The sequence below is a fragment of the Cryptomeria japonica genome, chromosome 6 (assembly GCF_030272615.1).
Source record: "Cryptomeria japonica chromosome 6, Sugi_1.0, whole genome shotgun sequence".
Classification (NCBI taxonomy): Eukaryota; Viridiplantae; Streptophyta; class Pinopsida; order Cupressales; family Cupressaceae; genus Cryptomeria; species Cryptomeria japonica.
This window is the reverse complement of record NC_081410.1, coordinates 276027855-276052049: the sequence shown is the minus strand read 5'-3', so window position 1 is coordinate 276052049 and position 24195 is coordinate 276027855. Positions and strand designations below refer to the sequence as shown.

The window sequence follows — 24195 nt, the reverse complement described above, 5'->3', positions numbered from 1 at the left end:
CATCGAAACTATTAGTTTGAACTAGATATTAATACATATCGAAATTAATAGGTTCAATTCGCTTGAGTTTTTCTGCATAACTAGTTGAAATTAAAATTCCTGCATGAGACAACGTTGTGGAAAAGTAACCCTCATCTAGACAACATGCTTAAAGTGTTATTATGGGGTTGGTTCACTTGGAAAATCCTGCATTTGAAATATTGAAAGGAAATAAGGGATATTGTAATGTCCCCTCCCTAGGTGATAGGCATTTGAGTAGGGATAGGCCAATCATTGGGTTCCGTAGGCTAGTGGAGTGGAAAGGAGTATTCCATACTGGGGCTTGTAGAGCTATGCATGGGGCTTTATAAGCCATTCTGGACAGTCTGGGGCAGTCTCCTAAATTTTAGGAGGGTGACATTTTTTATGGATTGATTGGGACTTGACCGAGATGCAGCAAGGGACCCCAGGAACCATTTTGGAGGTTTTGGTTGTAGTTCCTATTTTTTAGGGGAGATACCTAATTTTTAGGGAGGCATTGGCAGTTAGCTTGTTGGCCTTACCAGAGCCAGTGGAGTGTGGCAAGGCTTTGTGAGTCATTTTGGGCGATCAAGGATCTCCTAATTTTAAGGAGAATCGCTATTTTGTAGGAGTTGACTGGCAAGGGGGGTCGCCACACTAAGTCATCATCTTGGTATGGATAGCAGCTTCAGTTTTTTAGTTGGGAGACCAATTGGTGTATTCAGGAATAAAAATGAAATATTAAAGTTATTACTTTAATATTTTAATTTAAATAAAATAAAGTGATGCTCATATAATAATTCTTTATAAAGTGACCCTCTTGACACTTTTCTCTAGGAGGCATCAACTTAAAGTTGTTTTTAAAGGTGGTCTTTGCTAATGATGAAATAAAACCCTTAAGAGGTTTGAAGTTTGAACCTCCTAGAGGAAGATAAATATTTAATAAAACTTCATAAAGTATATTATGTGGCAAAGTGTTGATGTGTCTTTTATACACGATCAAACACAAAATAAAATACCCAAAGGTACCTTATCCTCTCTTGAACAAAGTTTCCCCGAATGCTGAAGATTTCGCCTTAGGATCAATCGAGGCAACTCCAAGGTTCTGGTATGTAGGTTATCTACGAGTGGATAAGCACCAGTGTTCTTTGTGTTTGCTGTTTCATCAAGGGGCCTTGCTGGATTTTCCTAATACTAACCAATGTTTCAAAAAAAGGACAAAAGATAAGGAATTAGAGAGGGCTATGCTAAACTTAGCGTACGAATGACTAAATGAAGGGCAATCTTAGTGAAACTCTACTGGAATCGGTGCGATCTTCTAAGGGAATTCAAAGATTTTCAAATCATTCATGAACATAGATATTATCAATGGGATAAATATCAATATTCAAGTAATGATTGAACCCTAAACAATTTTAATATCTCCAGTGGACCACACAAGGCACACTTACAATCAGTAAGAGGCTAGTGGTTTGGACTATGAGCTTCACTAAAAGATCAAGCACAACATTTATCACTCAATCTAACTCTAACATCTAAATACTATCTTCAATAAAAGTGATTCAAGAAGATAAACGACCATGTAAGAAGCCACAAAGATTGCAATAAAATACCATAACTTCAATGTTTCATTAATCTCATAGCAAAATATAACAACAATTGTTCAACTTTCTCTCTTCACCAAATTTGTATTCTCTATGAATAACTACTCTTCTTCTCTGCTGCTAATAACCTTATTCTTAACCCTACAAATGAAATGAGTGAGAGCTTATATAGCATTCTAAAATACAATGAATGGCCCAGATTTAAAGAAGATCAAGGGCTAAGATTTTGACACCTAAACCCTAATTAGGGTTTGTTACACAAATAACCCTATTTGGATAAGCATTATCATAACATAGCCAATAGAAATTGGCACAAATAACGAGGAAGCATCCTCCAATAGGGATTGAATCGCCACATCATTTCATAACAACTTTTCATCTAGAATTTTGTTCAGTTTTCCCTGTTCCTTTCTGGCATATTCAATGAATCTGGACGTAATCCCTTCAATCTCTGCAATGGGAATCTCAGGCAGGTTCTTCATTCGTTCCTCCAAGTGAAGGACCTCATGAAAGGCCGCAAGAAGAGTCATCTCCCATCCGTGCTCCATCTCTTTTGTTTTCTCAATCACGAACATAGTAGTATACATCTGATCTCGCTGCTCTTTTGTGATTATGCTATCTTCTCTACAAAAGATGACCTTGATCCTGTCCTCCAATTCTTGGATATCCACATCTGTTTCAATCTCTATCCTTCTATCAAGGATTGCACACAATACATCAAACACCTTATCTTGAATAGGATGGATAGCGTCCTCAACTCGGGTGCACCTACTATTAATGTCCTTGAATAGAATCTCCTTCATTTGGAGCAAAGTTGACCATTGTAGGAGATTATGGGTTCCACCATCAATTATCCTTTCTTGTGCTAAAACCTGTCTTGATGTCTTCCTTACCACTTGCAATACTGGGATGGTAATGTCTCTAGTGTGAGTGAATGCATCGACAGTTACCACTAGATTATGAATGATCTCAAGGACTTGGATGGCCCTGTGGATTGTTTTCATCATTCTTCTGACAAATTCCTTGGCTACCATGTAGGATTTATCAATCCATGTATCCATGAGTCGAGTTGAGTTCATCTTTTCTACTTGATTTATTGACTCAAGAGGGAGTGCTTGCAAGGGTGAGACTACTGGATCCTGTCGCCCTAATGGCTCATTAAGCTGGCTAAAATAATTCCTCCAAGCATTAATCTCCTTTTCCAACCTTTTATTCTTTTCTCTTTCTTCCTTTAGCTTATCATTGACTGCCCTCACCGAATCAGTCGCATCTTCCATGGCTTGCTCGGAGGTAAGTGGACCAAGATCAAATGTCTCTAAATCATATTCTTCTGCCATGATCTCATCATCATACTTGTCCATCGATGGTGTAGCTATTTGTATCTTTCTGGAGCCTGTATCATCTTTGATCACCTTAGATATTTTTGTAGCTTTCTTCTTTTCAATCCCCTCTTGACACTTGCTTAGAAGACTTTCCAAACCGAATACTTGCTCTTCTTCAACTACAACTTCCCTTGTAAGCCTTTCTCTAAGTCAATCTGGAATGGAAGATTTTCCTTCTTTTACTCGCACTTCCTCAGGCAATGGCTGCTCGCCTCTAAAAGGAGATGTTGCTTCATCATCATTTCTTTCTTCTTGCTGATCATTATCACAAACTTGGAGAGGAAGAGACTGACTTGATGATTGTTGAATTGTCTTTCCTTTGTCTTGTTTATCATTCTGTACTATGGACTCCATGGACTCATCTATCTCATACACCTTCTCTCTTTGATCCTCTCCTTGACTTATCTCCTTTTCATGTCTAAAAGAAGCACTAGAGGGATGATCAGGATTTACTCTTTGTTTCTTCTTGGACAACTCTCTCTTTTCAGGTCCCTCCTTTCTCTTCGACCCCTTAGAATGAGAAGTGTTCTCACTTGCACTCGCCTCTCCTCCTTCCGTTCTTGTTTCTAAGCTGAATGTCATAGCTATGTTCTGTTCCTTCAACTTTTGATGCTGGACATCCACCCATCTGCGAGTACAACTCAAGACTGGATCCATCAATGCTCTCAAGTCGGCGACCTCTTGTTCATCCCAATCGATCTTTACTTCTTTGTCTTCTTTCTCATAGGAAGATTGAAGATATTTGCCACTGTCTTGTCCCTGATCTGCTACTCTATAGATCTTACATTTTCTAATGAGATCGAGGGATAATCGAGAGTGCATCTTTCTTTTTACCTCTACATCATCCTGAACATTCATCCAAAAGTCTTCTACTTGAAATACATGCTTGTACTTCTTCCCGATTGTTTCTTCCATATGACCACTAGGATCAAAATTATCTCTCGAAGCAAAAGATGTGAATGAGTAGAGAGATAGCTCCTTTTCTGCATCTTCAGTTGCTTGAGAATTAGGACAAATTTCAATTGAATTTCCAAGTGAAATAGGTATAGGGATACCATTCCCATGCTTATGTCTTGATGCCTTAGCACAAGTTGCCAATTGTCTAGTCACTTCAAGTAGTACTACTCTATCCGTAGGATACCTTGGCAACATATAAGGAGGTGAAGGACATCCATGAATTCTGATGTAGGTGAATTTAGGAAATTGAATGAACCATGCTCCATGTTTCTTGATGAGCTCTTGTGCTTCTGGAGTCAATTGTTGGTGAATTCCTCCTTGTAGTGTCCTGGTGATATGCATTGTGAAAGTATCGTTGACTAACTTGTAGTAATTCTTAGGTGGATGATGCAATTGGGCATAAGAATCACATATTCTTATCTCTCCGGGTCCTCTCCCAACAATTCCTTTGTGTGGTAGTCCTGCATACTCGTAGCATCTGGCTAAAGAATATATAACATATGAGCTCATGTGGAATGACTTAGTAGGGACTAACCTTCTCAACTGCACGTCTAGGTTGTTACTGATAATCTTGGCCCAATTGAACATCCCTTTCCCTTGAACGATCACTTGTATAAAGAAAAACATCCACCTGTCGAAAAAGAAGGCTTGAGAGGCACCTATAATTCGATTAAGCATGGTTATCAAGTCTCTGAATTCTTCTTGGAAATTAATTCTAAGAGGTGTATTGGGTATCTTATTTGGGCGAGGCCTACTCTTGAGCAACCAATTCTTATTGACGAAATTCGGACAAGTATCAGGATCATCTTCGTAGATAGACTTGGCTCCTTCTAGGCTCTTGTAGATCATATCCCTCTGCTTTGGAAGATGAAAAGCTTCACTTATAGCTCCCTCTGACAGATAGGCGAGTATAGTCCCATCTTTGGCCACAATTGTTCTTGAATGCGAATCATAGTGCCTGGCACATTCGATCATTAGCTAATGACATCTGATTGCGGGAGGGAAACCTGCCGCCTTGATGATTCCACTCTCAATTATCTTCTTGGCTATGGGTGATGGCTTGCCGATGTAGGGTGCTCCTCGAAATTTCTTCACATTGAAGTTTCCTAAGTTGTTGTCTCCAATATTGCTCCACTTGGACGTGATCCTCGTCTCCAAGTCGTCACTCCGTTGATCTTCCTTAATGAGGGCTTGCCAAGTAGAGGATCCGCTTGCCCTGGGGTTTGCCATTTATCACCTATATAGATACCTCAAGTTAGGGTTTTAAAGGGATAGGTCACAAAGAAGATTAAATCAAGACCTAAAAAAGCAGCTATGCCTATACTATGAACTTCAATTTGAAAATAAAAATGATAAGCCTTTAAAATTATGAATTTTCAAATTGATATCACATATGAATCAAGCTAAATCATGAAGACCTAACTTTACAAAAATAATCTTTATTGAACTAAATCAGATCTTCATTCAAATTCCTTAAATAAATCAGATTGCACATACCTTAACCTTGATTTTAAAGATAGCAACCCGAAAAGATGGATAAATAGTGAGTGGCTGCTGAATTCACCTCCCTTCCCAGCGATGCTTTCACAAGATAGCTGTCTTAGACCTGCATCTCAAACATGTTAGAGCCTTCTTAGAAGAATCGGCATTCTCTTAATTCATCCCCTTAAATCTGAATTTTATACCCATTGTTCCTTGAATTCGTACATTTGGAGAATTAGGTATAGGTTTGAAGATTATTAAATTTGCATTGACCTGCCCTATGAAGCTATGAAATTCGCCTACAAATCAGCTGCTAAAATTCGGCTCATGAAGATTATAAGCTTCCTTCTTAGGGTCTGCAATGAAATCTGCTGATGAAGTTTCGCCTCCCAAGTCTGCTTTTTTAAATTCGCTCTAAGGAAGAATTCGCTTGAATGAATGATGAGTGATCAAGGATCAACTCTCCTTTATAGGCGCCTTCACCTCTCCCTTAAAAAGCCGACTTTGTTATTCATAAAAAAATATTATTATTACACCTTCTCCAAGCTGGCCGACTTTGTTCTAAAATTTGAAAATTGCTTTGGCGCCAAAGGTGCATATTTAAAATTTTGAATCTAGCAAGTGTTTAATTTAGGCGAATTTGCTTCCTTAGTTGCTCAAAATAAGGTTTGATTATCGATTTGAGTGAGGAATAAAGTGTTTTGAGGAAATTCGCTCTTGTACCTTTGAAAGGGACAAGAGCAAACTAGGGGTATGAGGCTTGGACAAGCATTAAATCACTTTAACATCACCTTCATCCATGTTGTTCTACCCTTGAGGCTTGCTAGGAAGGCATCTTGGAGGTTTCCTTGTGCAAATTTTGATGTTCAAAGGCAACTATAAGCAAACTTGTTTGTGTATCCTTGGAAGGACAGGTCCTATTGAGGAAATTTTGCTCTGGACCCTTTGAGAGGGTCAGGAGCGAAATTTTCCTATGCTCAATTCATTTTCCATTTCCTTCATTTAGCCTTAGATTTGTCTTTAATTTTGTTCAAAATGATATTCTTTCAATGCTTTAGGTGGAGTATGAAGTCTTTCAAAGAAGTTCGCTTTGGTACCCTTAGAAGGACATGATCTATTGAGAGAATTTCGCTCTGGACCCTTTGGAAGGGTCAGGAGTGAAATAGTTATTTGCACTCAACCTTTCATCATTTCCTTCAACTTTGCTCCTAGGCTTGGCTTTTGGGTCCTCCCTCCATCTTGATCAAGCCCATATGCCTTCAAAGTGATGTCCACTCAATGCATTTGGTGGGAAATTAGGCTATTCTAAGGATTTCGCTCTGGACCCTTTGGAAGGGTCAGGAGCGAAATGAAATTCGCTTTGGACCCTTTGAGAGGGTCAGGAGCGAAATTGCCCTTTTAGACTCAAATCCTTCACTTTCCCACCCTTCAATTGCTTCCAAGGCATGATAACATCCTAGTTAAGGCTAGAAGGCATAAAATTAGTCCAAATTCGAAGCAAAAGGGAGGATCCTATGAAAATTCGCATTGGACCCTTTGAGAGGGTCAAGAGCGATTTTTGTCATTTAGCCTCAATTCATCATTGCCTTCACTTCAATTCACTTCTCAAGGCAAGTATACATTAATCCTCCCTCAACCATGCCTTATGAACAAAAACTTTGATTTGAACAAGGAAGAAATATGTGTTTATAGGAGAATTCGCTTCGAACCCTTTAAGAGGGTCAGGAGAGAAATTCTTCCTAGGCTCATTTCATCTTCCATTCATCCTTCCTTTGCCTTGAATTTAACTTGTCAAACCTCCTTCTATCACCATCAAGTCAATTCGCTATAAAAAACAAGGTTCTTTTAGTGCACTAGGCGAAATTGAGAGTTCATCTAAGGATTTTACTCTGGACCCTTTGAGAGGGTTAGAAACTTAGATGAATTTCGCCCCGGACCCTTTGGAAGGGTTAGGAGCGAATTTTGCTTTTCTAGACTCAATTTACACTCAACTTGCCTTGGACTTGTCTTTTCATCCTTACCTTATCAAGATCAAGTCAATTCGCCTTCAAAAACTCTTGAGAATGAATTAGTTCAAAGGTTTGAGCAAAGTATAATGCTTTATGAAGAAATTCGCTCTGGACCCTTTGGAAGGGTCAGGAGCGAATTTTTCCTTCTAGGCTCAATTCACATCCCTTTTCACTTAGGTTTGTTTTAGACTTGACTTTTGAATCTTTTCCTTGCCATGCATGACCACCATTCAATGTCTCTAGTGAAGAATTAGGTCTTTTGGAGGATTTTGCTCTGGACCCTCTGGAAGGGTCAGGAGCGAAATCTAGGGATTAGTCTTGGACATCAATCAAACATTCAAACTTCATCCTCATTCACATTGTTCTCACCTTAGGACATGCTAATAAATTATCTCAAGGAAGTGCCCAGTTCAGAATGATGGATCACAAGTACATCTTAATAATTTCGCTTAGGTACCTTTTGAAGGTACATGACCTCAAAAGGAATTTCGCTTTGGACCCTTAGGAAGGGTCAGGAGCGAAATTTGCTTTTTAGCTCAAATTCCTAACATTTTGATCTTCAAGTTTGTTTCCGTTCATTTATAAGGCTTGGATAGATCCTTCTTCGTTCAATTGAAGCTTGGAAGCAAGGGTTACAACCCAAGTTAGGACCAAGAGAGGCTCTTAGGAGAATTCGCTCTAGACCCTTTGGAAGGGTCAGAAGTGAAATTCTTCTTTAGGCTCAAATTCTAAACTCTCCCTCAAATTTTCAAATCTATCTCTCACAATTACATTCCTCCAAACTTGCCCTTGCTAGCCTTAATCGTTTGGGCCTACACCTCGATTATTCGCTTCATCACACCAACTCAGACTCCACAGAAGACAAGACTTTGGCCTAACAACTCACAACCCTAACTCATCTAGGCTTAAACCCCTCAAGACTTCCTCTATAAAATATACATTCTCCAACTTTCTAAGGCAAGATCTTGTTAAAATTTACATCAGGGTTTTAGGCAGAGAATAATGACTTTCTGAAGCTTAGGCCAGACTTGGCCGTAAAAAGAACCCTAGGCAAGCTCCACGAAGGAAACCCTAACTTACCTAACCTAGGCCATCACTAACTCACTCAAAACACCAAACAAGCAGAGAGAAGCTAAGCAAAGAGAAAGCAAAACCCAAAAAAGAGAGTGGGTACCCATTTTGATGGGGCGATGTGTGAAATGGTCACAACACAAAGGAGAATCTCCAGAAAGGATCAAACCATTTGGAGGGAAAAGGAAAAAGATTAAAAAGGCAAATCTGGGGTTTCATTCATTCATTCATGAGCATTTGTTTTGGAGAGCAGCAGCTGTGTGGAGAAGAAATTCTCAGTATTCTGTGGAGGACAAAAACCCTTCATAGATTGGTGGCCTATGGGGGTGAGAGATCATCCAAGGGTCATAATTCTCCAGTTTTGGACAGGTTAACAGCCATTATATTGCAGGAAGAAGGTATTTTCTTGGCTGGTTGGTGGAGACAGCAGTGAACAGCACCTTGTTTGAGCAGATCAGGGGCAGCCATCAGTAGATCAGGCCTTTCCAAGGTCATTACTACTTCATCTTTGCATTATTTCAGCCAGCTGTACCATGTTGAGGTCAAGGTTATCAAACCCTAGGTGGCACGTGGGGTTTCTTGTTGGTTTTGGAGCTGATCTACACTCTACATCAGCTGGAAACTTCAGATCAGACTTGGAGCAGATTTGTGTAGCTGTGAATTAAGCTGGAAAAGGTTGTATTTGCTGTCCCAGACTTGTATCAGACTCTTGCATACAGTTTGGGGTATGTATATCAGCTACTTATTTGAATAATAATCATCCATATTGTCCTCTATTTGCATTATATGTTTACTTTCTTTCTTATCAGCAATTTCTTTAGATTAGTGTTCATTAAACTCTTGCAAAAGCAAGCAAATCATCAAAAAACCAAAAAATCAGCAAACACCAAAAGAAAAAATCAAAACAAATTTCCTTATTTGCTGGTCAAAGGCAATCCAGAAACAAAAATCAGAATTCTGCTACAGCAGATTGGGGTGTTATCTGACAGATATCGCAGAGAATTTATTATTGGGTATGGAGCCTGATCTTGTTGGTCTTGGAGTCCATTTCCTCGTGGGGATACCCCCCATAATGGTGTCTGGGATATATATATATATATGTGTGTGTGTGTGTGTGTGTGTGTGTGTGTAAATTTAGGTCGTTCATCATTAGGTCATAGATCTAACTGTAGAAATTATGCTGGGTTTTCTTGCCCTAGAAGGCAACCGTCTTTTATGAGGGCATTGATTATGATTGTGTATTGGATTGTATTGTGTGTGGAGATTGTGATAGAGAGAAGGGGAAGTTACAGCAGATGTTCTGTAGGTAGTGTCCCTTTGTTTTACTGGATAAATAAAAAGGAAGGATTGGCTGTTTCTCCATGGGCATAGCCCATATTGGGTGAACCATGTATATCTGTCTATGTGTTTTGTGCTATTTTTTGTTTTATATTTGCATTCATTTTATTGTATATTTCTCTGCATTTCTACCCCTAACATCAACTGCAATTTGAATTCCCAAGAGTGGTCATCTTGCCTTGAGTATTAATTGTCCACCAACGTCTGCAGCATATTGATTGCAAACCAATATTCATTAGTTCCCTAAGTTCAAAGAGGATTTTCACAATCCAAGCTTCACCAAAAACATTCAAAGAACACAAACATCCAAAGGAGCACATTTTCTCAGAGAAAAGCATCTAAGCAGTCACACAAAGTTATCTTGTTGCCGAGAGGTTAGAAAGATGAATTATTGTGTAGTTTAGAGCATTTGTATTGCGCTCGTGTCAACAGAAGGTTTGAATTCATTTGTAAAGACATGTGCAAAAAGCCTGATTCAAATCACAATTTCTTTTATGGAAATTTCAAAGTTTCTATTCAAAATTGTTAATTCAAGGAAAATTTAGATAATAGAAATTGTGAAATTCTGGAAAACTCTTGTTAGACTCAATAGTTGGAAGCATAGCTGAACTACCCGCCAAAAGCAAAAGCTCGCCAATGCCCCCCCAAAAAAAAACACGATGAAAACTCAGCAAGTACTTGGCAACTTGAAAAATTGCTTAAATTTAATTAGAAATGCATTTTTTTTGCAAAATTCAATGAGGAGATGCGTCCAATGAGTCAATAAATGAGTACACATAAGAAACAAGCTGCGTCTAGATATATTTGATTCATTTAAATGCAAATTGGGTACAAAATGGCATCCTCTTGTGGAATGCTGATGGTCGATAGACTGCAACAAAATGAAATAGCAAATTATTCTTGTAAAACTAAAATTAAATACTACATCAAAACATTTTACATCTTCCTCTTCCTAGCTCTAGTGAAAACCAGGGGACAGATAAAATTAGAGGGTCTTGTCCTAGGAGTCCAATGTGGCTCCACCTCGCCAAAATGAGGTTGAGGGTAGCACCCCTTGCGGGGGGTCTGAGGGTGAGAGGAAAGGGGTAGAGAGATAGGTCTAGATCTTGGGGGAGAGAGGAGAAAGTGAGATAGAGAGTGGTAGAGAGAGGGGATAGAGGAAGAGTGATAGGAAGATAGATAGGTCTAAAATTCGGGGCAGATAAAGTGAGTGAGATAGAGAGAGTGAGAGAATGATGAAAGGAGCCTATTGATTATTGAAATCTGACTGTCTGAAAATTTAAAAGATCGTCTAAAACCTAGAATTTGCATTATAACTCCTAGAGATCTGAAACCACTCAAAAACATCCTGCCAATATATGCATATATATACACGAAATTTATATAACTTTACTTAAATGTTATATTTCATGTATATATTCTAATGAAGAGAATGAGACTGACTTGAAAAAAAAATTTAGATAATTTTTTGATGCTTTTGGGCCCTTTTTTTTAATGCAGCCGAGTTTTTGTGAAAAAATCGCCAAAACTCTACAAGTTTGTTGTGTGAGTTAATGGCATAAATACTTGCCGAGCAAAAAAACTCACAAATTTTTCAAAACTTGCTGAGTATTCTGCGAGTATTCCATCTATTATTGAAAGCACTAAAATTGAATTCAATTGTCAAAAAAAATAGAACCTTACGTAAAAATTGAATCATATGGAATCGTGGGGCTATTAAGAAAAATCTTGGAAAATCATGAAATGTGGTCTCAATTGAACGAAATCCTAAATGATAAAACAGGTTTCAAACCTTATGTAAACAGAATTGTAATACATGGATTTTGTGTGTCATGTAGGTTTAAAGGACTGCCAGAGCCAAAAGTATGAAGTACGAGTTTCAAAGGCATCACTCCTCCATCCCAAATCACTATGGGGTGGGGAGTCATATCAGACACAAATCTAGGTCATGTTAGCCTAGAAGATTTCTATCAGAGGATGATCAGCCAAGATGCAACAATTAGACCCAAAGAAATAGTGCTTAATGGGTCGGACAAGGTTGCAACATCTCCTACACCTCTACAATGCCCTGAATTGAGAATTCATCAAACATTATTATACTAAAAGACAAGTAGTTGCAGGTGGGAGGGTTTTCGCAGAACTAAACATTGAGTCAATCAGGAACATATTGAATATCCTCTTCTTTGCTAGAATTGGAAGTATCGAGAAAGACAAAGTAGAAAAGTAGTTTAATGACACCATAGGCCAATGCGAGAGGCTCACAACATCAAATGAGTGGAGAACCCCAATAAGTCAGTCTCTAAAATGCATATAGTATTGTACAGAAGCGATTCTTAACAAGAGATCGAGGATATTGTTCTAGAGTGATGGGTCTTCCAACTGCTGCAACCTTTGAGTTGTGGATGTATTCCTGTTAAGATCATCTTGGAAGGGAAAACTGTTGCATTGGGAAGGAATATTTAGAGATAATATGCATGGGCAGCTATACTTGGTCTATGCCTTAGCAGTGAGAACCACTTTTGGTGGCTTGGAGAGAAAAGGAATCCTGGGATTAAAACTAGTGCAAAATTTGGTTTATGAGTACTACCCCTATTTGGAAAATAAAGTCTTTGAAACATTACAGAAGGGTGAATGATGTCTTTTCCACGTGGTTGGTAAGAACAATGGAAGGAGACAAATCCACTGCTATAGAGAAGCATGGAAGCTGGTTTATTCAGTTCCCCAGTTTACTTATATTGCAATTGAGGGTTTAACAAACACCCCATACAAACTGCCATATATCCCATTGACAAAATGATTTTATTAGAGATTTTGAAACAGTTGATTGAATTATATAAGCTACTGGAAGCCAAGCATAAAGCAAGGATAAAGTTTCCATTGTCATTGTATGGTATGCTTGTTATAGCATTAACTGTGCTAAAGCTTCTGACATGGAACTGCAACTACATAATCTGCAATATTACAATGAATCAAGGCCTAATTATGATGTTTTGGAAGGTTGGAGAAGTGGGTTTCATCTTCCTTGAAACTTGCGTCCAATATAGAAGAATTTTGGGTTGATTGCACAAATGATCATGAGGTCAGAAGTGTGAGTCTTGTTGTCATTGATGTCAAAAATTTTCCAGGGCTGCTTGTACTATTGTTGAAAGTTATCCACTTGGCAGTTTGTTAAGTATGTTTGTATGTGTCTTCAATTCTGTGTTTGTGAGTTCAGATCCTCACTTTGTTTGCGGCCATGTGTTGTTCTCTTTATGTTTGTCTGTTGATGACAGTAGTGGTTTGACAGTTGTTTTTAAGACAAGTGGAGTTTGTGCATATAGTGGATTTCGAATATCAGTTATTCTTGGGTATGGTTACAGATTTGTCTAGGCTGCATTTTTCAGTGAAGTGAATGTCTGATGTGGTGATCAGACTGGAGGCAGATTTGTCCAGTTTATACAGATTTGGTTCTTCCTAAATTTTTTAATGCCAAGACTTATTTATTATAATCATTCTTTTCTGATAATGAGTTACATTGTTTTTGCTCAGATCAGTTTCTTTACTTTGCGTGATTCTTTCCCAGAAGAAGGCGTTAAATTTGGAGATACTGCAGTGTCAGAAGGGGGATGTAAAAATTGTGATTTTTCCTGAGTATCGAAGAACAGTTTTGATTCAGCATCAAATAAAGCTTCTTTTCTCTGCGAAAAATGATTTTCTGGACAAGTTGCTGGTAGTATTATTTTTTTTTGTGGCAAATCTGTATGATATGCTTGGCTATCATTTCTTTTGCTTCACAAAACAGCTATGCTATATCCATTGATGAATGAATGTGTGGCGGATTTTGTCCTACTAGCATTTCTTCTTGGAGATTAGATTCGCCAAAAACCTTTCAGTTTTTGTTTGAGTATTGAGCTGCTCGACATTTTTTGTGCGATATTGGTGGAGGTGTTAAAAATATATCGACTCCTTGTATGTTTGGAAGAGAGCAAGTGATTTGCGTAATTATTTTTTTTTTTTGAAAATGTGTAGTTCGATTTTACTTTTGTGGTCCTTTTTCATGTATGACTAAAGGGAGTTGGGTGCTTGTAAGTCCGAGAATACAAATCTGGGTTAAAAAACGCAGAGTTTTGTAGTATGCATTATAACTTTCAAGTCCGTTTTTATACTTTGAGCAGTGATACGCTTTGTTGGAGGGCAGTGATATGTTTTGAAGTAGTGCAGTGATTTTAGATTTTGAAGCGTGAGCTGCTTTTAAATTTTTTTGAACTGGATGTGTGGTGTGTGCTGGTAAATGTATTCATCTTCAGCATACAGCGTGTGTTGAGTTTTTGAATATAAAGACTAAATTTGAATATAGTATTTGAAAGAGTGTGACTGAGTTGGAGTACAAAATTTTCTGCTCACACAGAATTATGAGGGTGAGATGTTCTGTTTCAGAATAAACTATTTTTCTGGGTTTTCTTTTTTGAGGTTGGTGCCTCTGTGAACTGAAGTTTGTGCTTCAGTATTCTGAAGGTTGATGCCTTTGTAAGTTTTGTAAGCTGAGGTTGGTGCCTCTGTCTTTGAAGAGTTGGAGCTCTTACTTGTGTATGGGTTGGTGCCCTTGATTATAAATGAGAGCTTTAACACCGTGGTTTTTTACCCGAGAGGGTTTTCCATGAGAAAAATCTTGTGTTATGCTTTAAGTTTGTTTACTTTTATCTTTTATCTGGTCTTGTCTGTTCAAAGTTTGTAAAATACTGATTCACCCCCCTCTCAGTATTTTTGGGTTTTGTTTTCAAGAAGAACCTATTGCAGATTGATTGATTGTCAAACAAATGAAAACATCGGGTAACCATAAAGTACCAATAGTCTTGCACACGAGTTATGATATGAATAGAATTTTCAATGAGCCTATTTTAGATCCCAATTGATTTGGACAGGAAGTTTTTTCAATCAAACAGCTTACACAACACATTTTAGACAACAACACTAACTATTGAATGCACATATCAAGGCATTGAAGACAATGAGTTGCCTTAACTCTTAACAGAGATGCAGGGAAGAAAATAAAAGAAAGATTAAAAAAGGAAGACGAAGATTTTGATGAATTCCTGGTGAAAAAAAGAAGGGTACAAGAGACCACCATAATACAGCCAAGGGAAAGATCTAGTGTTGAAGGAGGAGAGATACTTGAAGGAGTTCCCTTGGAGCTCAGAGTAACAATTGCAACAACTCCACAAGAGAACATTCCCACTACTCCTTTACAAGCACAAGTTATTGCATCCATCATGATGCAAGTTGTCCAGGAGCCACTCACTCCTCTAAATAGTGTGCATATCTCTATATATACTGTCTTCTCTCAGAACTTTCCTTGTGCATCCTTGGTAATGTTTTTCAGGGATATCAGAGTGTAATCATGTACAGTTATGTCAAACTTATCTTATATATATTGTTGCAGTTGTGATCTTATTGATCACAACCCTGGGTAATAAGTAAACAACAAGTAGATGTCAATAAGGAAATTTGGCACCTTTGAATGGATCTCCGCTAATGGTGCTAATGTAACTAGCAATGGTATACAAGAGGATTACATTGTGTTAGGTGATGATCTCTCCTACATAAGAATCCATGCCTTTCTATACATCATCTCACACCATACATACTGTACATTGTCACACATCATTCATGCCACATATTTCCTTTGATCTTTTGGATTTCATTCCTCACCACTCTTCACAAATTTGTTGGTTATTGTGTTTGTGGTTTACTTCTAAGGTTGACAACCATGGATACAACATCACATATGCACATATGTGACTACTCAATGTGTCAAGAATGTGGCATTTAAGCATGGTGATGGAGAATGAGAACATAACAAAAGTCGTGAGATTATTCTGAAAGCCAACAAAAATTAGCATGCTAACTGATTTGGGTTCTGGTGAGGATACAATATGATTCCAGGATGCTGCTAATTTTTTAGCTGAAATCTGTCTCAAAAAGGGCAGAAAGGACCTCTAGCATTAATACAATAGGGTTTAGGCTGTTTGCAGACCAAACAAAGTGCTAGCTTCTAATTAAGTTGCTGTATCGAAATACAAAAACTTCTGCTTTGTGATAGACATGATATGCTGCAACTAAGTGACATTTATTGTGAGGTGCAGTCATGCTTATATAGCTTCTTGATGATGGAGTTTGTCCAAATATGCTTGTGAAAGGGTTCATGGCTTGCCTTTCTTTAAAGAGTACACAATTGACTTATCTCTGGACTATCTATTGGGGCTAGGATATAGATGGATCCATTAAGTTCAGTTTCCTTATAAGTTTATAAGCTAGGATACAAGGTTGAAACTTGAGGGGTATGACCGTGGGTTCCAAGGGGAGTCCCATACATCAAACCAGTTCTGGTTGTTGGGCTGGGATCTAAGAAGAATCTTGTTACTTTTTTTTATGTGTATTTAGTTGCATTCAATGCAATTTTTGGGTTCATCGTTTGGAATATTAAAGTGGGGATAGGAGTTGTAGTTTTTGATACTTAATATTCTTTTACAAGTCACAGCATTACACTAAATGGAAACTAAGTTAAGAGAATCTGGGAACAGGATTGCTATTAAGGAACTGCAACTTAAAACCTAAGAGTTATAAAGTTTAAGTGATTTAGTTCTTTGTGCTTCTCTTCAACAATTTATGAGTTGTCTTCTGGTCTATGTTTACAGTTGCATTATGTAGTATCAAAAGAAAGCATGTTTATAGACATTTAAATAATTTGTTGTAACTTGGATTCTTGCATTGTATTTTCTTTTTTCTTCTGATCATGGTTGGAACATGCTTCATATATGTTTTCTCCTATTGAAATTTGTAAATTTAAAGGTCTTCTTGCTAGTATGGGTTATATTTGCACACCTTTTTACTTAAAAAGATGTTTATTCTGATGTATATGCCTTTTTTTTTTCTCGTCCAATTGTTCCAAAAAAATGACAATTTAATATATAGATTGAAAAGTTATTTAAAAAAAATCAGTTACCTAAAAGGCTAATTGCTTAGATGAAATGCCTAATTTATGTTCTATTTAGATGAAATTTGTATGTTTTTAAGATTCATTTACTGATGTTTTTCTGCTACAAGTTAGTATCTTGGCATACTTTTTTCATTTATTGAGATATTGTATTTTTAAGGTGCTGAATCAAATAGTGTTTGAGCTGCCTGCGGAGCATCCACTAGCTGACACAAGGCCTCTTCGTGAGCCTCTTGGACATACACCTCCTCAGGTGAGAGTCGTTGGTATTTGCAAATGCATAGAAGGAACTACTGTTTTATCAAAGCAAAAAGCTCTGCCTTAGTGTCATTTTCTGATTGCTTCTGCAGTATAATGCCAAAATCTTATAATGACCAATTAGTCTTCAATGTAGAAATACATGCATTGATCTCTTGATGCGTGATAGCAAAAGATAAAAATTTAAAACCTCATAAATCTTTTTATAGTGTTGGTTGGTGAGGAACACTGCATTACATTAATTTACTCTAATATTTACAAAATGAAGGGTTACTATTTTTTCTTGCTTAGCAGCAAAAGATTGCTTGCCAAAGATAGTTTGTTGAAATGACCTTTGCAACTTTCTCTCTTAAGGCCTAAACCATAAGTATTGATACAAGCTCTTAAACATTGTTATATTAATAGAAAAATATGCATGCTTGTCATTTTATCATATATACTAGATTTGAACTGCCATAGCTGCTTCCCAGATGATCTGACAATGGATAAGTTATGTTGGCTTGAAGGATTGACAACCCCACTAAGTCATTCCTTTGAAGACTTCCTAATGAGCTAGACTTAAGAAAGATTCTTTTCCTGAGGATTTTGATCAATAATCAGTTTACAGGAAAAACAGAGATGTAAGCTATGGACAAAAGCCATCCAGGTGATCCAGACACCCAAGGGACTTCTAATCAGCTTAAACAAATGCATATCTGACAAGTTCGACTGCAGCCAAACCTGTCTATATTGGGACAGAATGTAGGACATATGTTCAACCACATTGAACACATGCATATCTGGAGTAAGACATAACTGTGGGCAAGATGGAGATTTGGTGTTTCTAGTTTGACTTTGGACTTTTGTGAGTGTGGACACTTCTGGAAATGCTCTTATAAGTAACTCATCTATAAAGCCACTTTGAATCTTGTAGAATGGGTTCCTTTCAGCTGTATGGATTGCATTTTGTAACAGTCTTGTAGGTGTTGAAGTGTAACTAGAAAGGTTCGGGAGTAATGGCAATTGCTGTCTAGGTGTTTGGGCATCACATTCATCTTGTTAAGGTGTCCATGGAGGCCTCAAATTGACAGTAAACCTTGTGACCAGCAAAGGAGATAGTTGCTAGAGGAGGTCTGAACTCTCTCCTGGATTTTTCACGTACGTTGGGTTTCTCTAGGTCAATTTTGGTGTTTTCTCTCCTCTTGCTATTGTTACAATCTTCTGTAATGCTGTTTTGTAGTGAGCAACGTCAATTTTAGGACTCTTGCAACTTTTTATGCAAGTTGTTTTCTAAACCAGTAAGTAGATCTGCTAAGGTTTGATAGGGGCAGTAGAGATTTGTGTTGATAAGATGAGTGGAATATCCATCCTCAATAGATCAGCAGATGTCCTTTGAAACTGATGAATATCATTTAATGTTGCCGAACTGAGATTATTGCCTCATATTCTGCATAGATTCAGCAAATTTGGCTACATCTCTGCCCAAAATATTACAAAGTGCATTTAGAAATTCATGAAGTGTTCAATTATTAGGTACATTTAACCATAGAAGCAATAACTGGGGACACAACCATGGTTACCTGTTGCCAGACATGTGGTCTGTGCCAGTTCTTAATGTGCATTGTGGACTGATCTTTTCAGTCAAAAACCTGCAGTGTTTTGAAAACACTGCCAAAAAAATGAGGTTTCTTTGGCAGTTCTGAAAAGAGAAAAGAAAACAGAAACATAAAAGTGCATTTTTGAAGAATTTGGAACTTGGTTTAAATTGTTAAATTCAAAAAAATGTTCTGGGTTTTCTAGATGGAAAAACAGCATTTTTTGTATTCTTAAGACCTAGGTTGTAATTGGTGCACCACACTAATCAAGAATTTGAGTGTGATTGGCAACATTGAATCTTTGTTTTGTGTCTAATATTTGAACTTTGTTCCTCTATATATGCATTACATTTGGGATGAAATAAGAGTAACAGTTTTCTCGGCATTTTATCATTTTTTAATTTGCCAAGTTCTTGTGTTTTTCTTGTTTAAAACCCAAACATTTCAATTCCATTTATACTTTCAGCTTTACATGTGAATGCTTTGTAAATGGAATGGTACTATGCATTTAACATTGAACAATTTTAAAAAGCAAAAAATAAAGTAAAAAATATTGATGTCCTTGGACAACCAAAGTTGGTCAAAGGTAATCCAGAGGACACCGACTTACTAAAGAATAGCTGGTGCTAAAAGTGCTTCAACAATCAAAAATAAAGTGCAACAATAACACTTCAAATATTCCTAGAAATTAGAAGGAACTAAGAAGAAAGGGTTATAACTCAAATTGATAAACCCTAGTCAAATTAGAATATACAGAGGCCACATGCAAACAAAGAGAGAAAGGGAGGGAGGGAGGCAGGGCTTTGGTAGACCAAGGTTGACAGAGATCCCAGCTAAAACACAAAATAATTATGGGAAAGGAAGGAATGTCCCATGCTAAGTTTGGGTTTCTAGTAGGATCTGGGAAAGAGAGCCGCAGGAGAATGAGGTTCTAATTTGTATTGGAGGCAAGTTTAGAAATAGACCATCATCCCTGTTGGCCACTAGACAATGGCTAAAAAGCAAGTTCAGAAATTTGATCCTCCAAGTAAATTTTTTTATGGTGTCAATGTGGTCCATCAACATTTTATTTGTCATGTCAAGAGACTAAGTATAGTGGCAGCAGGGGGTGGAGATAAGTGTGCTAACAAAAATTATTGAAAATCTGACATCAAAATAAAAACAAATAAACACAGCCAACATAAGTTTGAAAAAACAAACAAACTATATAATAGCTATTAAGTAAATAAAATAAATTAAATCTTGAGTAAATAGAAATAAAATAAAATATCTTATAAATAAGTAAATAAATAATTCTTAAATAGTTTTAAATTAAAACTATCATTCCTATCTTTAGAAAAATCTGTGATATCATTTTTGAGGGGCCTATTCTGCTTTAGTAAAAAATATATGAAATATAGGCACCTAAAGAATGGTATCTCTTGGTATATTTTACATAGATTTTTCTGAAGATAAGTATGCTAGAACATTGTACATAGAAAGCATTTGTTCATTGGCAACCCAGATAAATTCATTCTTCTATTGTTAACATACTTTTATGAGTGTGACAATTATATGATGCTAAGATGTTGTGGGAATAGTAATTGGGGCAGCTAGGGCTGGACAATGTCATAACAAAAGGGGTAGGATCTGGGACTGGTGGTTGTCTTGTTTGATGAGATGGTGCTGTAAATGGTTCAGTGATGCTGAAATGTGATGGGACGATGGAGCTTGGCATGTGTTCTGGTTGATGAATCTAAAAAATACACAATTTGTTGAAGCATTCATTCCCTTCAAGGCTATTTTATAAATGTGCTTTGTGTTATGACTTAAGGTTTTAACAAATTTGGTTAACACCCTCATGCTTGGTTCATCTTTCTCTTGCACTTTGTGTTCAGTTACTTTGCATAACCTAGGTTCTTTTTACTCTAGGACTCATAATTATTGATTGAGCTCTGAGTACCATTGACCTAAATTAGTTATTCTCGGATATCAATATAATGTCATTCTTTCTTTCTTTGAGCATCTTAAATCAACCATATACCTTCTGAGCCAACTAGAAGTTATGCTATCTTCTGTTTAGTAATTATAAGCTAAGTTGCTGAATTGGGTATGGGAATGGGTATGTGGGTACGAAACGCCGGTATGGCAGAAATCTTTTTGGGGGTTGGGTATGTTTTTGGTACATTCATACAAATATATATATATATATATATATATATATATATATAGCTAGAAAATAGAATTAAGTTTAGAATGTCATATACCAATACATATGCTAAACAATTCCATTACAAATTTCAAATTTTGAAACATAACATACTAATTTAAATTCAGTTTTCAATATCAAAAAGATCAAACTAGAATCACTAAACATTTCGGAAACATTTTGGCATCTAAAAACACGAACCCTGGATGCACACACAAGAGGTTCGTTTCAGAATCTGATTCCGGTACGTTTCATACCTGGAATCGCCCAAAAAATCCCACGATTCAGCAGCTTATCTTATAAGTAAATACCCATGGTTTGAATGCTTGTTGACTTATTACTAAAAATCACTTCATATTTTGTGCTATATTGGATGTGTAATGGGAAACACAAAAAGAGTCAAGAGGCTGTGGTACTGTTTGCCATATCTTAGTTGTAATCTTCTATCTGCTGGTTTACCCGAGTTCCAATGAATATGACAAAATTGAAGGGTAACTGAGTTGACTTATGAAAGAAAGTGTTGCCAAAGCTCCCTGGTATAAACCGACAAATTCTTAAAATTCAGGAATTTAATTTTCACCTGAGACAAGCTAAGAAAACCGAGAATTTATTCATCTATTAAACCTTTGAAGTTCCAATTGTCAGTCCTAGGAGCAACATATCTAATGAAAAATTGTAAACATGGATTTACATCTCACTGTTTATTGGGAGGAGAAAGAGTGCATTGTATCAGAAACACTTATTGTGTATAGACTTAAGAAGATAGTGTGTCTGATGAGGGTGAGAGGACGTTTTAATCCATATTAGTCTAGTCTTTATACATGATGACCATTTTTCATGCATCTCTCCTCACTACTCTTTCGTATGGTGAGTGACAGGGCTATAAGATTGTTGTAGGTGTGCTTGTTTTTCTAAAAGAAAATGGATGAGCAGCATGAAATTTTCCTTAAACAATAAAACTTGGATTTATAATTTCTTTTAAGTTTTATGTATTTTCAATTGAGATTGTAAATCTTCAGTTGTTTTGCAAGTTTAACCAGGCACATTATTGCTTACTTTGCAGGTAGCTGCTGGTGCAGCCTTGGGTCTCATCATGGCCTATCTTATGCATGTCACAACAAATTTGTCATCCTAGTGTAATGTTTTCTCATCTGGTAAATTGCTTTTCTTTTAAACTTCAATTTTGGTTTGTTTCCAAGATTGTTGAAGGGTGAATTGTTCTTAGTTAGTAATTTGAAATTTACAAGGCACATATCTTGGTGTAGCCCATCTTTGCTAATCTATATAATTATATATAGATAGATAGATAGATAGAGATTTCTACGAGTTAATGAACTGCAGTATAACAGCAGCAATATAACATGACAGAATTAAAATGATGTGAGATGATGTCTGCAGAAGCTTGCATGCCAACCACATCCCAAGAAGACATTGTTTGTACTTCTCACACAATACCACATTGGAGTAGACCATGGCAAATGCACCTTTAATCTCTCTTGCAACTGACAATAACAATCAACTCTAATACCATATCAAGAATTGTGAAGCTTGAGACTTTTTTGAACAGTGAAATATAACTTATATCATTATCAATGATTCTGAATCATGATATATTTGTTGCTGTTATACTACAGTTGTTGCCATCACTGCTGTCAAATTGCTGTTAGATTGCTGTCATGATATATTTAAGTCATTTTTGAATGTAATGAACAATTTCTTGTTAAAACATTATAAAAAAATGTTTTTCCTTGGGGGCTGTCTGGCCTTCCGTATGATGGTTGAGGGACGTGCCGGGGACGGCCAGGTGCATTGTCCCTGCTTTTAACAATGCGTTCCATTATATTTCTGCATTTTCTTAATGGGGTTATAGCCAGGGGATGTCCCCTGATGTCCTCCCAATCTCCGAATGCTTCAGGGGCTGGCGACGGGGGTTTGAGAGGTGGGGATGCGTCCCCGTGTAACACAAATATTAAATTATTCAAATAGTTGCACATTATAAAGGACCTATCCCTTATGTATATCTGTATTTTGCAGTTTGTTTTTTCTTAAATTTTAATTTTATTTATTTGACATGGCAAATATTATTACTCGAATTCGTTAGATGCTTTTGTTGCAAAGGAAACAAAAAATATATCGACAAAAACATGTCCTCAAGCTTTATTTAAGAAAAGTCTAAATAACACTTTGAGGTGAAATGTGTTTATCGGTGGTTTCCAGTCTGAATGTTTTATGATAAATATACATGAATATAATAACATCTATCTGTTTCTTATTGCAGGCCATCCTTGGAAAAGCACATGCTATATGTGCCTATTGCATACCTTTATTTTTGAACTGAAGAAGCTAATACAGAGAGATCGGAACATTTATAGGAAGCTTTATTAGTGCCAAGACTGCAAAGAGATTTTGGTAGTATTCGAAGAAATTTATGGAAACAAGCATACTACTTGGAAGAAACTCAGATGTTACTTTTGGGTTAAGAACTCTTGATTGTATGGAGCATTATTAGTAAACGTGACTACAGGACAACATTGGCAACACATGGAAACTATATTAAGATTTGGCCTCAAGTGTTTTAAATGGGAATAGAATATTAAAAAAGCCTTGAAATAGTTTAATGGTCTATAATGGCCTTAAAGGTCAACAGTCCTAAGGTATATCAGTTTGCTTCCAAGAACACTTGTAATTTAGCATGGGAACATAATTCTGTTATCTTGCATCATTTTCCTATGCATGTAGCAACGCTTACCTTGCAAAATTGAAGAATTTATGTTGTATTATTTTTTAATCCATTTGAAGAAAATATTTGCTTACATCATTTATGGAAATTTATAGTTCCCTGAATGATTTATTTTATTTAATTTGTTATATTATTCTTCTCACAGTTGTAATGGTCAGTGGGATACAGTTTCGACCTAGCCTGAATAATAGTCTGCAATAAGTTTAGATGGACCTCACGCAATTCCTGATAAACTCTCATGTTGCTGTTGCCAAAACAATTGGAAAAGGAAAATGTCATGCTCAAAATCAACTTTTCACATGCGAATAACAATCAACATTCTAAGGTTACCCTGAGTTTCTGGGACGGGGGGATGGGGGGACACATCCTCAAGTCCCTGATTTTTCAAGCCAATTTTTGGGATGGCTAGGGGATGGGAAAGGGAATGGCTATATAAATTATAGGAAAAATTTAAAATATATAGGGAAATTTAAAATGTTCATACAAAAACATGGATAAAGCATGCATATATACATTATGTATGCATTTGAGGAATAATCTTTCGTTATTTTTGTACTTTGTCATAAATGCTTAGTTGGGCTTCATAGTTCATACTATCTCTGTTTATGCATATAAATTC

General features: G+C 36.8%; 1 protein-coding gene across 1 annotated transcript in view; it reads left to right on the top strand.

Annotated features, from left to right (window-relative positions):
• The window catches only part of LOC131062623 (uncharacterized), a 94517-nt gene extending 70863 nt beyond the window's left edge, over positions 1-23654 (top strand). The window contains exons 4-6 of the mRNA XM_057996329.2: positions 16977-17069; positions 21900-21990; positions 23115-23654. Of these exons, the coding sequence (XP_057852312.2) occupies positions 16977-17069; positions 21900-21971 (165 nt within the window). The 3' untranslated portion in view covers positions 21972-21990; positions 23115-23654. The remainder of the gene's footprint in view (positions 1-16976; positions 17070-21899; positions 21991-23114) is intronic.
• Positions 23655-24195: the final 541 nt, after the last annotated feature.